This window comes from Solanum dulcamara, chromosome 12, assembly GCF_947179165.1.
Source record: "Solanum dulcamara chromosome 12, daSolDulc1.2, whole genome shotgun sequence".
NCBI lineage: Eukaryota > Viridiplantae > Streptophyta > Magnoliopsida > Solanales > Solanaceae > Solanum > Solanum dulcamara.
The window spans coordinates 65,491,849-65,506,535 of record NC_077248.1 but is presented as its reverse complement, the minus strand read 5'-3'; the positions used below and the strand labels follow the sequence as shown (position 1 = coordinate 65,506,535).

Genomic DNA, 14,687 nt, shown 5'->3' with positions numbered 1-14,687 from the left:
GTTGGATTGTCCCTCATTGGTGGGTGGGAGACAAATATGTCTCCTTCTATGATGTCGAGCAATCCTCACATTTTGAGATTGTATTTCGTATTGAGCTAAGCCAAGGTCCATTACCCAATTCTTGTTTCACCTGATGTTGAGCTCCCCATATATCCATGCTCCAGTTGACACGTTTGGGCCAGCGAAGGGGTGGGGGGGAGGGGGGGTTGTGGTTGAATTGTCCCACTTTGGTGGATGGGAGGCAAATTTGTTTCCTTATATGGTTTTGGGCAATACTCACCTTTTTTGTGTTAGCCAAAATGCAGGAATCCTCAAGGAATCCGAGGTTTTAGCAGCTGGACAGGAGCTTGACGGAGAAGCTAGAGTTATTCAGCTATGGTATATGGAAAGATTGAAGATGAAGAGTAGAATTCAATAGGGAATGTAGTTGTATATTCAATTCATGATTCAATCTGTAATGATACAATGCCTTATATAGAAATGACTAATGAGAAAGAATCTTATCTTGCTAACTGTTTCTAACTAATTCAACAGCGCGTAACTAACTGCCGATAAGGCAAAGCTACTGACTTGACCAGCTGATTCTTTTTGTGTAACATTTTGCTAGTTTTTTGGGGATTGAGTTAGGTACAATGTCCATTTTCTTATCATATTCAAAGGACCTCATCTCACATTACATATTTATCTTCTTGCCTTAGGCTTCCAATTGGATTTAGTTGGTGTTGCTCAACAAGCTTTCCTGTTATTTCTGTAATTATCGATAGGGAGTAATCTTATTTTGTTCTTATAGCTGGCAACAATTATCTCTTCCAACCAACAATCTCTTGGAATTCATGCATACCTAGCAAAAATTAAGGCACAATGGAAGAAAAGGATCCATATAGGCAATACTATTAGCTGAGATTAGGTTTTAGTCATGTTAATACGTATTGTCGTGTTAGAAGACTTTTAGTCTCCTCGAGATTTTATAAGCTAGTAGATATGTAGAGAACTTCGCAATTTGGTTTCAAAGTTTCAAGCTTTAGTCTGGTAGCTGATACATAGAGTGTGCTTGTTTCAGTGCTTGGGGTTTGCAAACAGTGGAATTGAGACCCTTTTCTTGATTTCAGACTTCATTGTTTTTTAGGTTTGATTTGCTTCGTCTTGTGCTTTAACTGAATTCTATAGCTGAAGCTGATTCTTATTCTTAGGGCCTGCCTCATCTCTCATTGCAAATTTACGTTCTTGGCTTAGGCTTCCAATTTGAATTTAGTTGGTGTTGCTCAGCCAACTCTCCTGTTATATCTGAAATTATAGACTCTGAGCAATCTTCTTCTGTTCTTCTAGCTGGCAACTATCTCTTACGACCTACAATCTCTTATAATCATGCATATCTCGCAAAAAGTAGGGCAATAATGGAAGAAAAAGATCTATATAGGCGATACTATAGCTGATTCTTGGCTTAGGTTTCACATAGATGATTTTGCTGCCAGTTTAGTGTTAAATGTTGGTGTAGTAGTCTAAGTTTTAGTTTAGTTATGTTGTTTTGGTTTTAGAAGTTCTAGATGATTTGTTTCATTGCAATGTCTTATCCAAAAGTATGGCTTCGGAATGTTAGTTGTTTCTATCTTAGTCTAGAGTGATATTGTTGGATTCTTCTTTACTTGTTTCAAGGTGTAGTCATGACATTGTGCATGAAAAAAGATCTCTTTTTTTAATAATTGTGATGTCCGGGCCAACTTGTACGCACCTCAACTAGTTCCACGAGGTACCTATTACCTCGCTCTAGCACAAATACCGAGTATGAAATAGGTTTGTTTCGGGTGAATCTACAACATACTCTGAGTTGTTCTAAGTATAAATCTACTGCTAAAAGACCAATTATCAGTATTTAACTGATATCTTGATAGCTATGTTAGTTCACTCATTTACTTGATATCTTGTGGTTTTGTCCTTTAAATTTTTTGAGTTATCCTTTTCCATTCTCAATTTGCAACTACTATCTAGATGTGAACAAACTAATTTCCTCTATGTTGTTCGGATTCTCCGACAAGGTTGTCACACCCGTGTCAAAGACTTCAAAACTCTACTACTTTTGGAGGACCAGACACGTACCAACAACATAGACTTCTCACAGTGCTCTTGATAGTACATTAATTATCAAGTTATGGTTCTTTTCTTATGTAAAAATTGTTAAACAATGGGAAATTCAATTGACCAGGAAGAATGCTAACTACAAAAGAACAGTAGTGGCTTGCTTTGTCCAAGCAGTTTACCTTCTCGAGATCGACAGACAAGAAAACAGGACAGAAGAAAATGCATTTGCTCCAAAATGGTTGATACCTTTCAAGTACAAGTTAGTCGATACCTTAAACGATGAAAGAGATGGATCCATTTTCGGTGCAATCTTGGAATGGGATAGATCTGCAGCACTGTCCGATTTTGTGCTCATCAGACTGAGTGGTGCACCAAGGTCTGTCGTGGCCTTAAGAGGCACACTTCTCAAAAGCCAAACGATGAGAAGGGATATCGAAGATGATCTCCATTTCTTAGCTTGGGAAAGTCTGAAAGGTTCTGTTAGATTCAATGCAGCTCTCAATGCTCTCAAATCAATTGCCACAAAGTATGGCAGCAACAATGTGTGTATTGTAGGCCATTCACTTGGAGCTGGATTTGCTCTTCAAGTAGGAAAAGCGTTAGCGAAAGAAGGCATACATGTTGAGGCACATTTGTTCAATCCGCCTTCGGTTTCACTTGCTATAAGCTTGAGAAACATAGGGGGAAAAGCTGGATTTGCGTGGAAAAGGCTCAAATCAATGCTCCCTTCGAATCCTGATACTCAAACGAGCTACGAGGAAAGTGATACTCAATCTTTTCGGATAGGTCTAAAGCAATGGGTGCCACATTTGTACCTTAACAATAGTGATTACATATGTTGCTCTTACATTGATCAAGAAAAAAATGGATTACAAGACAACAATCATGAGGCTGATAAAGAGAATATAAAACCAAGAAATGGCCAACAAGTTGTTGCTGCTGCAAATCTTTTTTTGTCATCTAATAAAGGGAAACACAAGTTTGTTGAGGCACATGGATTAGAGCAATGGTGGTCTGATAATTTGAAACTACAAATTGCTATTAGTAACAGCAAGCTTATTAGTCAGCAGTTTAAATCTTTGTACACTCTTCCTGCTTCTCAACTAACACAATCGAAGCGCGGCCAATGAACGGAAGTGTTTTCAAAAATGTCATCTGGTGCGTGGTTGGATTTTTCAAAAGTAGAGCATTTTTGAAGAATCCGACACGTTCGAGCAACAAAGCCATCCCCTAAATAACTCATACTCTCACTCCCATTGTTTCCCAACTCACCATGTGTGTGTTCATTGTTTTGTATTCATACCATACCCCCTATGTTGCTCGGACTCTCCAAATATGTCATTGGGTGTCTGTTGGATCTTTCAAAAGTAATGCGTTTTTGGAGAATTTGACACGTTCGAGCAACATATATACTCACTCCCATGTATTTATGAGGAGATTAATAATGATGAGATTGTTCTACATGAAATTACTTACTTTAAAACCACATTTTTGTTAATACATGTATTCTTATTCCATATTCTATCCCACGGTAAAATCATTCATATATTCCCACATAACTCAAAGCATGTATTATTTAATAGTATCAACTGAAAGTTGTATCAGTTATGTGGAGATTATTATTTTCTTTTATGCATCCAACCAACCACTATATTATATCAGGCGAGATTTTTTTATGAAATTAATTATTTCAAACCTCAACTAAATAAAAATAAAAATTCATAAAATTATAATCTTCTTTCTCTCAACAAGTTATATTTATAAAGTTAATCCAAATTAAAAAAAAATAGAAAACTGTCGACTTTGCTGGGATCAAACCCAAAATCTCTGGTTTCGTAGACCACCGCCTTATCCATTAGGCCACTGAGTCTTGTTGATAAAACTCAACAAGAAGTATTATAAAATTAGATATGATGAGTTCCTACATCCAATTGCATGGATGATTTGCAAGAATGACCTTCATGAGGATGGTCTTGAACTTTTGATCCCGCTTAATGGAAATCTTGAAAAATGACCTCAGCTTACACTAACAAATTTTTTAGTTCAAACTCTTGAATTTGGTACTTGCTTTGGGGTCCATCTAATCTGGATTAGGATCAGGAAGTTCCACTCAAGAAATAAAACACTCCTTATCAAATGTGACTCCATATTCAGAACTCGAACCCGAAATCTCTTATTAAGGTGGAGAAGTACTTATCCGACACTCCACACAACATTTAGTGGTTATCTAACTTTTTAAAGGCAATCTATGACATATTAATAAAAATAGAATAATTACATCTTTTAAATAAAAAATTATATACATCAATTTTAATCACTCTACAATTTATTACAATTTCTCTGTTTACATACAAGACACACCAAAAAAAAAAAAGGTGATAAAAGATAACAAGAACCATGTACAATTTTATAGCTAGATATGAACAATCTTAATTCCTATAGATAGAAGAATTAAATCTTAATTTAGATCTCATAACGTTTAAATATCAATTCGTCGTTGTAATGCTAGTAGTGCAAAATATTGGATAATTAAGAATCATAATCAGAACATGAATCTATCTCCAATAGCCATGACTCCATTTTCCTATATTCTGTTGAAAAGTTCATTTCTTGGCATGACGTTGAATTGTCCGACATTTTAGTCGATGATTTTTGAATGGAAAACTCATGTGTTGAAAAAGAATATGACGGTGTATCTCCTTCCGATGAATTTGTGGATAATTCTTCATTGATACTTTCTTTATGGGACTTTGTCAAAGAATACATTTGTCCCTCACAAATCGTATCGAAAGTTTCAAAGGGGTTCATAGCGTCTTGAATAACTTCATCCATTTTCTTATATTCCGTTGAAAAATCCATTTCTTGGTATGATATGAAACTATTCAAAATTGTACGAGACAATTTTTGGATAGAAGGCTCAGATGCAGTAAAAGATGACGAGATATTTCCTTTCAATGAATCTACAGACAATTCTTGGGTGTTACTTTCTTGATGTGACTCTGTCAAAGAATACACTAGTTCATCATTAATCGGTTCATAATTTGCAAAGGGGCTCATACTTTTCTGGATGGAACTATTCAACACTGTACGAGATGATTTTTGAATAGATGGTTCACGTGTAATTAAAGATGACGGCATACTTCTTCCGGATGAATCTACAATTAGTTCTTGACTGATACTTCCTGTGAGTTTTTGAACAAGTGTCTTGAAATTTGAACAGCTTGTGATGTAAACTTTGGGTCTCAATAACTTTATTAAATTGTTGAGTTGTTTCTTGTTGCAAAGAATATTATTGTTCTTGTTGATCCTATGTTGTGATATGGCTCTTTTCCCCATGAGAAGAACTAGATTTTTTTTTTTGGATTTCACTTTCTTTGCTCTTATTGAAGGGATCCTAAGAGGTATTAATATGAAAAATTCTTGTGTTAATATGTTTAATTAACACAAGAAGATTAATGGTTGGAAATTAAACTAAAGATGCTGAGAAAATGTTTCATTCTACACTAAGATGTGAAAATTAGAGTCTATTCTACTTTAATTTATCAAGAATATTCCAAGAATTGTAGTTACATGGATTGCTAGTGCATTTTTTAGTGTTATTAGTAAAGCTAAGGTAGACATTAGTCTATTCTATAGTTTTCATTTAGAAAAAGATATTTGTGAAAGGGTAAATTCTGATATGAAATGATAATTTTTTCTGATGTATTTTTCATATCATAACAACTACAAACCTGTAATCCCATAAGTGGGGTCTGGAGACGGTTGAGTATACTCAGACCTTACTTTTGAAAATGTGGAGAGGTTGTTTAAGACAGAACCTCGACTAAACAAACGGTGAATAGCAACAAATAAAATTGAGTCCAAAATAGAAAAGCGCCCACCATAGGGCTTGAACCCACGACCACAAATTTGTACAAAACGCACGTCTTATATTCATTTGCTTCGTGTAAACACCGAGTGCAAGTTTTTCTCCATGTCAACGAGGGATTGTGTGTGTTGAGGGAGGGGGTGATCATTATATGACTATTGAACAAATGACCAGGAAGACAAAGTAAGAGCATCTCAAAAGTATTAAATGGTCAAAAAATTCAATACAACATTCTTCATGTTTTGAACAAAATGAGGCATTGACTACTATAATCCATTTCTTTGAATCTGTGCACTATCAGGGCAATACTACAAATGTGAAAGGAAAAATTAAAGATTACAATGGACTGAATATATTTTTTATTCGCGTCTCAATTTAAATATATTTTTTTTATTTATTTTTATTATTTTATTTTTTAATTATAATTTATTATATTCATGTTATATTACACCATCACATACTAATAAGAATTCACCAATTACATACATATAAGAAACAACAAATTCATTAGCTTAAATGAATTATGAGTTCGATAACAACTCATCAAATACATCCATACAAGAAACTGTAAACTTATTAATATAAATGGATTGTGAATTCTATGACAAGAGAAGGATCATAACACCCCCTTCTTCATCGGAATCTATAAATTTTAAATCTCGAAATTACTTATAGATATATTTTGTACCTCTAACCTTTGAACAAAGATCATATTTAACAATAACAACAACATCGTGTAGACCCCAAAGTGGAATCTAAAACAAATAAATTGTATCATAAAAATAATTTTTGATAGATCATCGGACTCATTTAACCAAAATCAGGAATGATTAATTATCTAATTAAACAAGTAATGACTCAATAAACTCAGCTTCCATCTTCAAAACAAGTTTCTCTTTGTTTTCTTCCAATTTCTCCTTCAATAATATAAGTTCATCGACACTGCTACATTCTTCAACATTCAAATTTTCCAGCCACAGAGTACTCCAATCTTGGAATAAATTCGAATCAAAATCAGTACAAAGATCAGATTTTGAACAGAACCCATTATTCTTAAAGTTGTCGTCGAAGATAGGAAACTCGCCGGAACTGTAAAGTCCGTCGGCCGGTGAGAAAATTTCAGTACCAGTACATCCTTCAACATTGAAATTTTTCAGACACAGAGTACTTGGTTCTACGTATGAATTCGAAGCAATTTCAGTAGACAGATGGGATTTTGAAGAAAACCCATTATTATTCAAGTTGTCGCCGATGATGGGAAACTCGCCGGAACTGTAAAGTCCGCCGGTCGGAGAGAAAATTTCAGTACATCCATCAACATTGAAATTTTTTAGACACAGAGTACTTGGTTTCGTGTATGAATTCGAAGCAATTTCAGTAGAAAAATGGGATTTCGAAGAAAACCCATTGTTCTCGAAGAGGGAAACGTCGCCGGAAGTGTAAAGTCGGCCAGACGGCGAGAATACTAACAGAGCAACTTGAGCACCGGACTTGGTTTCGAGTTCTTGAGCTTTCTTGAAAAGACCAGTTCGTCTTTTCGAGAATGTGACTTTTCTTGCTGAATCGCTGGTGATTTTTTTAATGTCAATCTTCTTCTTACCTGTTCCTTTCGTCATCTTTGTAATTTCGGTAATCAGTGGCTGTGGCTTGAGTCGATCCCGGCCGATGGCGATGGTTCTGACTACTCTTTCCGATCTTTCTCCGGTGAGAGAGAGGGAAAAAAACGCGCGCATTGAGTTAAAGAAGAAGGTGTTGCTATAAGGCATTGGGCCGGGAAATCCGTTTTATGTTGGGCCTGCATGCCGTTTGGGTTCGGGTTGGAAAATATGTTGATTTTTTATTTTATTTTTTATATTTTTTTTGGGTGGTTTCTCGTGGAGCAAGTCTTGGCGTAACTGGTAAAATTATTATCATGTAATTTGGAGGTCATCGATTTGAGTTGTGAAAATATTTTTTTACAATAATGCAAAGTAACTTGCGTACATTAGACCTTTGTGATCCAGCCTTTCCTCGAAACTTAGATCCTGTTTGGATTGATTGAAAAAAAATAGCTTTTAAATCAAAAAATAGAAATTCAAATTTAAATGACTTTTAGTCAAAAAAATAAATAGTATAGAGAATCCTACTTTTGGTTTTAAACATTTTTAAAGTTATTTTTAACTTTGTCAAACACTCCTAAAAACTAAAAATGACTTAAAAGTAGGTTTGACCAACTCTAAAACCAATTTAAACATGCTCTTAGTGTAGTGGGCTATTTTATTTTTTTAAAATTGGCGCAACTTCAAATTACCGAGAACGTGACCTTAGATAAAATGGTCTAAATATTGCGTATTATGGTAGAATATTAGTAGGTAGTGAGTGTCAGAGTATTAGTAGGTAGTGGAGTGTTGCCTTACTTTCGTGAGTTCCGGATATCATGTATTATCACTTCTCCCTAATACTTCTTGAGGCTACCTCTGTCTCTCCTTGTACCTTCTATAACCAACCCCTCACATCTCCTCTCTAGTGCATGTATGCGTCTCCTTTTCACATGACAAAATATTCTTACTAGTCACTTTCAGTACATATTTTGAATTTTCTTATGCATGCTCTCAAACATTAGTAAATAGTTAAGTTAACCACATAAAATATGTACTCTCATTTAATCATACACAACAATCTCAATTGAGATATGCCTGAAATTTTATGATTTATTGAAATTAATACATATAACGGAAAATAACTTAAAATGCCCTCGAATTATTGGACCTAAAGGTGGATGTCAAGGACATTTTAGGTCCAGTAGATGGATGATGGGCATTTTTGTATCATTTTCAATAGTTCAATGGTATTTTAGGCCATTTTCCATAATTAAAATTCTATTAAATAACTTTTTATTTATAATTAATTTTAAATAATTAAATTGTAACCAATAGATGGACCTAAAGGTAGATGATAAGGCATTAATTTTCAGAATTTTATATGATAATCACCCACCTTTAGTTAAAAAAAATGACATTTCTTTAACATAATTTTAATTAAATAATTTGAATAATTATTTTTAAACACGTGGTGGCCATCTATTGGTTACAATTTAATTATTTAAAATTAATTATAAATCAAAATTTCTTTAACATAATTTTAATTAAATAATTTGAATAATTATTTTTAAACACGTGGCGGTCATCTATTGGTTATAATTTAATTATTTAAAATTAATTATAAATCAAAATTTATTTAACAGAATTTTAATTAAATAATTTGAATAATTTTTTTAAACACGTGGCGACTATCTATTGGTTATAATTTAATTATTTAAAATTAATTATAAACCAAAATTTATTTAATAGAATTTTAATTATAGAAAAGGGCCTAAAATGCGATCGAACTATTGGAAATGGTACAAAATAGCCTTCGTGCCCTTTTTCTGTTAAAGAAAATATCATTTTTAGTCCTAAAGGATCCGTTAAGGACATTTTAGGCCTAATAGATGAATGATGGTATTTTTTGAACTATTTCCAATAGTTCAAGGGCATTTTAAATCCTTTTTCGTACATATAATTAAAGAATATGATATATTTTAAATATTTAACTTATTTATATAACTAATAAATACTGTCTGAAAATACATACATATTTTTTATTCAAAAATTGAATTAAATGGGTCTAATAAATCACTTTATTACACAGAGAGGAAAAAAAAAAACCAAAATAAAGAAAGAAATGAAGCAAATTCTTTTTTGTTTCTTGCATTACTTGTATTATTAATTTTATCATAAGAAATATTTTCTGTATTCCATCAGCTTCCTCCTTGTGAAGATAGAGAGTAAAGAAAAAAATGATACTAAATTCTGCCTTTTCTGGATTTGTTCAATGGAAAATTCCGAAGAAAATGGTATATTTCACTGCTTCTGCTACAAATACTTTAGACACAGAGAAGCTACGAGAACAATTAGACCATCTTCACAAGGAAGCACAAACCACAAGAAATAAAGGTATTTTATTGCCTAATTTTTTCTCATTATAAATGGGTTTTATTCTCTTTTTTTCTCCATGATAATTTTGATGGGTCTGTTTGGATTTGGCTTACTTTTATGTAAAATTACTTAGTTGGGGATTTATATGTGAAATTTTGGGATCTTAGTGTGTAATTTTTGCAAAGTTCGTATCTTTGATTGATTTTTCCCTTATTGGGTGTCGAATTTAGTGATGGGTTATGTTTGAATCTGTTGATAGGAAACATCCTCTTTTATCTCCACGAGACAGGAGTAAGGTATGCATACCCTCCCAGACCGCATTTGGTGGGATTACACCGGGTATTTTTACTGTTATGTGAGGATTAATATGTGAGATTTCGCGAACTTGGTGTATAAATTGTTGCAAAGTTTGATCCTTTGATTGATTTCTCCTTTATTGGGTGTCGAATTTAATGGTGAGTTATGTTTGAATTTTCCTTCCGAAAACAATCTCTTTACCTCCATGAGATCGGGGTAAGGTTTGACTCTATCCTCCCTAGACCCCATCTGGTGGGATTACAATGGATAGTTGTTATTGTTATGTGAGGATTAATATATGAGATTTCACGAACTTGGTGTATGAATTGTTGCGAAGTTTGTACCTTTTGGGTTATGTTTGGATATGTCTTCCGGAAACAAGCTTTCTGCCTCCACGAGATAGAGATAAGGTTTGTGTACACTATACTCTCTGCAGACCTCATGTGGTGGGATTACGCCGGGTATTTTGTTATTGTTATATGAGGATTAATATGTGAGATTTCGCGAACTTGGTGTATGAAATGTTGCAAAGTTTGTACCTTTGATTGATTTTTCCTTTATTGGGTGTCGAATTTAGTGGTGGGTTATGTTTGGATATGTCTTCCGAAAATAACCGCTCTGCCTCCATGAGGTAGGGGTAAAGTGTGTGTACACCTTACCCTCTGCAAACCCCATGTGGTGGGATTACATCGGGTATTTTGTTATTGTTATCTAAGGATTAATATGTGAGATTCCTGAAAGGCATAATACATAAACGTGCCTTTTAACTTGTTCGTCGTTTTGAAAATTTTATCAATGGAGTTAGTTGGCTTAATTTAGAAAATAGCTGCCCTTTCCATGGGTCTGTTTGGATTTGGCTTCGTGTTATAGACTTAGAAAAATTGCAGATGTCCGGTCGTGTAGGCTCTCGTTTATAGTATTTTCTTTATGTAAGTAAATTTGCTTATTTTTGTAGTTTCACTGATAACTTTTTTCTTTGTCATGTTTCTTCTCTATGCTCTAGATTTTGTTCCTTGTAGATTTTTATGTTTCTTATTATTTCACATGAAAAAGGTGGAAACTTTATAACAATTTCATCTTGGATCACTTTTATCCAATATTGTGTGTTTCTGTTACCTTAGTTATTTACTCATTGATTCTATGGACAGCATAAGATTTTATTAAACAGTTTGAGTTCTTACTGATCAGAATCCTGGCTATTCAGCAAATAATGCAAGATCGAGGCTACTTCGTCTGTCTGAAGCAGCAGAGAAATTTCGGCGACAAGCAGCCATTAGTGTTCGAACAGGAAAGGAGAATGATGCCAGGGAGCTACTTTTTCAAAAGAAGAAGATTATGCAAGCCATGGAAAAGTCAAAGAGTCGCATTGAATTGCTTGATGAACTTGCAGCAAAGCTCAATGAGGTATGGTTAACTATATTTTAGTTTTCTCCTTTGGGTGGTTGCTTTCCTTCAGCCGAGGAAGTTGTTATGGTATCCAAGATCTCAAATCATTATGACACTTACCAAAAATAAATTAAAATTATTACCAAACTTCATAGATTCAAATCCCTAATCAACGTGGTGCCTTAAGGAGAATCCGTATCTGGTTGCTTTCGGAAGTATTCCTTGCTGTGGTTTTACATTTTTCCTCGTATGAAAGGCTTTAAAGATTGTGATCTAGAACCTTATTGGGCACCTCTAGCTGTACAATGTAATTGCTCAAACATCAGATACCAAAAGGTGTTAATCTGATACAGTATTTTTGATCCAAATGGTCTTATGGTATTGAGTTGTCAACTTGTCATACAAAAATACCTGGAGAATTTGACAGGACGTCTTGATGCCCCATGTCTTTGATTATTTGATGGTTGACATATGATCATTGATTACAGATACTGCTTAATCATGTATGGTCACAAACTCAACTCTTGTGACAGGTCCACTGAATAATCAAAGGAGAACTAAAACAGGATCAGTACCTGTTTGGTTTGAACCAAAACAGGATGTGTAAATATTGACTCAGTTCTGTTCTTCTGTCACTAACACTGAAGATGAAGCCTAAAATTGGAAAACTAGAATATCCAGGTTAATCTAGGTTAGCGATTACGCCTGCTTGATCTTGAAATGATTCACTTGTGTGGAGAAAGGCAACTGCTTGACACAGTTATGTGAAATGCAGTGAGTCTATGTTTTAGTAAGTTGAATGTTATTCCAGAAGATACACGAAGTGTCATTTTCGTCCAAGATGAATAGGTTTCCTATTTAAAAGTTCGGGTTAAAGAGTTACTCCCGCTAATCATAGAACATTTATGTCAAAAGCTACTCAAATATATGTTTTTGCTCCCTTTTCACGACGTCTTCTATTTTCAGGCAATATCTATGAGGGAGAAGCAGTTGATTGGAAATGTTGCTTTAGACCTTGAGATTGCTATAGATGATGCTCCAAGTCCCGTCCGAATAGTATCACCAAAGGATGATAATGCAGACAATTCAGATGAAAATGAAGACTTTGACCAGGAAACTATAAAATTAGATGATAGCCAAGAATCGCAAGCTCCCTATGATGGTAATGCAGACCTTAAAACTGATAATGAATTGAAAAATCTCGAGGCATCAACAAGTGGGAACATTTCCAAGGAAGCCGACAGGATCCATAGTTTAAAGGGGGTATCTTCATATGAGGAGTTTTTGGAGCATATAGACCAACAACTAAGAGACATTGAAGTAGAACTTGTCACCTTTTTGAGATTTTCATCCTTAATACTTGAAAGCAAAGATAAACTAGAAAACTCAAAGGTACAACAAGCACTGGACGTTCTTGAGGGTGTTCATCAGCTTAGAGGGAGGTATGTATAAACGGATCCAGAAACAAATGAGCTTTTACTTCTCATTGCCCCCCCCCCACCACCACCACCACCACCACTTTTTAGGTGCTTCTGTAGAACTAGTCTGACACAAAATTTGAATTGTTTTGTAGAATTGAAAGCATGGTGCAGAAAAAAGCCAGTGTACATTGAAGCTTTTTTGCACTATATGCAATTCCTTCCATGGCTTATGTAAAGGCGAAAGTTCAATTTCCTTGCGATTCCTGTTGGTGGTGGGACTTTGCTAAGATCCTAAGCGCTCTTTCACTGGTGGATATGATATTCATCATGTTCTTTTGTAATATATTTCTACACTCCACCAACTCTGTCAAATCTCCCTTTTTCAATTGTATATTCAAGCAATCATATCTCCAGTATCCTTTCTGCATCACTACGTGCTCTATGAGGTGATTCAATTTTATAGCTGTTTTTTTTTTTTACAAAGTTTCATCTGATAACCAAATCCCAACACAGCCTTTGATTCTTGAATTCAATCTTTTGTTGGCATTTCTTTTCCATCTCAACAGTGAAGAGCATCAGAAAATGCATTGATCTCCTGAAAGCTAAGGCTCTCTATTTCCCCCTGATGCATTGATCTCCTGAAAACCAAGGCTCTCTATTTCCCCCTGATGCATCTTGTCTAGCATAATGTCAGTTGATTGCTGTTGCTTATGTTGTCTGCTTGTGGGATTACACTGGGTACGTTCTTGTTGTTGGTTGCTGTGCTTATATTCACGATATTCCCCAGTTCATATTAACTTGTCATCACTTGTCATCGACCATTCATCGCGGGGTCTGGCAGTAGTAAGTTTTCGACAGTTGCTGATATGCAAGATATCATACTGATTGGTGATTTAGTAGATGTCATCTTTTCTTATTTCCCTCATCTTCTTGAGCTTGGATATAATGTACTCATTTACCGCAGCAGTAGAACATTACTTAGCACGGTCTCTATACTATTTCATTGAGCTGAGGGTTTATCGGAAAGAACATCTCTATTTTCTAAGGGGTAAGGTCTGTCCTACCCTCCCCATTCCTCACTTGTGGGATTACATTGGATATGTTGTTGTTGATCTATGTACTCCGAGAAAACTATATAAAACAACTATGCTTCAACCCCGAACAAGTTGAGGCTAGCTATATGAATCTTTACTGACCATGTTTAATCCCATTGGTTTTCGTAAATTAACTTTCAGGATATCCATGGTAAATGCACATAATGTAGCTGCCTCTGTGTCCAATTCCAGTTGCTGAAGATCCTATACAAGTTCCTTTTATTTGTTTAAGATTCTGAAAGTTGTAGCATACCCTCTACTGAATAATCTTCAAATACTGTAGACAATGGTATATTCTTAATTTTGTTATTATTTCACTGATTCTGTATCCTTTACTTATTTAAATCCTTGCAGTTAGCATATGGTAACTTTGTTTGCACCAGCCTTAGTTGAATTACTTGTACTAATAAAAAGTAGCAAGTAACCGGTGAAATAGTGGATGTACATGCAAGCTACAAGGTTATCAAAGAAAACAGTGCCCACTGGCCACTTTTCTGAGATAACCGATATCTTGAAGTTTCACGCGTAGAATTTCAAACTCCGGGACAATGACTATTATTCAATTACATGAGCTGAAAGGAGACTATTC

At 34.7% G+C, this 14,687-nt stretch overlaps 2 protein-coding genes across 4 annotated transcripts; both read left to right on the top strand.

Annotated features, from left to right (window-relative positions):
• Positions 1-259: 259 nt before the first annotated feature.
• On the top strand, positions 260-3,206 carry LOC129875855 (GDSL esterase/lipase At4g10955-like). Its single transcript, XM_055951079.1, has 2 exons — positions 260-378; positions 2,201-3,206. Exons 1-2 carry the CDS (start codon positions 260-262, stop codon positions 3,204-3,206), a joined length of 1,125 nt encoding a protein of 374 aa, XP_055807054.1.
• A 6,491-nt stretch (positions 3,207-9,697) lies between these two features.
• Positions 9,698-14,419, top strand: LOC129876235 (uncharacterized). 3 transcript variants are annotated; one of them, XR_008763341.1, is made up of 5 exons: positions 9,698-9,918; positions 11,402-11,601; positions 12,550-13,025; positions 13,157-13,450; positions 13,571-14,419. XR_008763341.1 is itself a non-coding variant. In XM_055951608.1 (4 exons), the coding sequence occupies exons 1-4, from the start codon at positions 9,762-9,764 to the stop codon at positions 13,194-13,196; spliced, it is 873 nt and encodes a 290-aa protein (XP_055807583.1). In that variant the 5' UTR covers positions 9,698-9,761; the 3' UTR covers positions 13,197-14,419. The 3 variants fall into 3 exon arrangements, 2 of the variants coding, with proteins under 2 accessions (XP_055807583.1, XP_055807584.1); XM_055951608.1 differs by having other exon boundaries at positions 13,157-14,419; XM_055951609.1 differs by lacking the exon at positions 9,698-9,918 and adding an exon at positions 10,077-10,196 and having other exon boundaries at positions 11,386-11,601; positions 13,157-14,419.
• Positions 14,420-14,687: the final 268 nt, after the last annotated feature.

Coding starts and splice junctions, on each gene's coding strand:
- LOC129875855 (XM_055951079.1), top strand. CDS start 260: ATGGTTTTGGGCAATACTCACCTTTTTTGTGTTAGCCAAAATGCAGGA. Junction 379..2,200: donor GCTAGAGTTATTCAGCTATG/GTATATGGAAAG, acceptor TCAATTGACCAG/GAAGAATGCTAACTACAAAA.
- LOC129876235 (XM_055951608.1), top strand. CDS start 9,762: ATGATACTAAATTCTGCCTTTTCTGGATTTGTTCAATGGAAAATTCCG. Junction 9,919..11,401: donor ACAAACCACAAGAAATAAAG/GTATTTTATTGC, acceptor CTGGCTATTCAG/CAAATAATGCAAGATCGAGG. Junction 13,026..13,156: donor GTTCATCAGCTTAGAGGGAG/GTATGTATAAAC, acceptor ATTGTTTTGTAG/AATTGAAAGCATGGTGCAGA.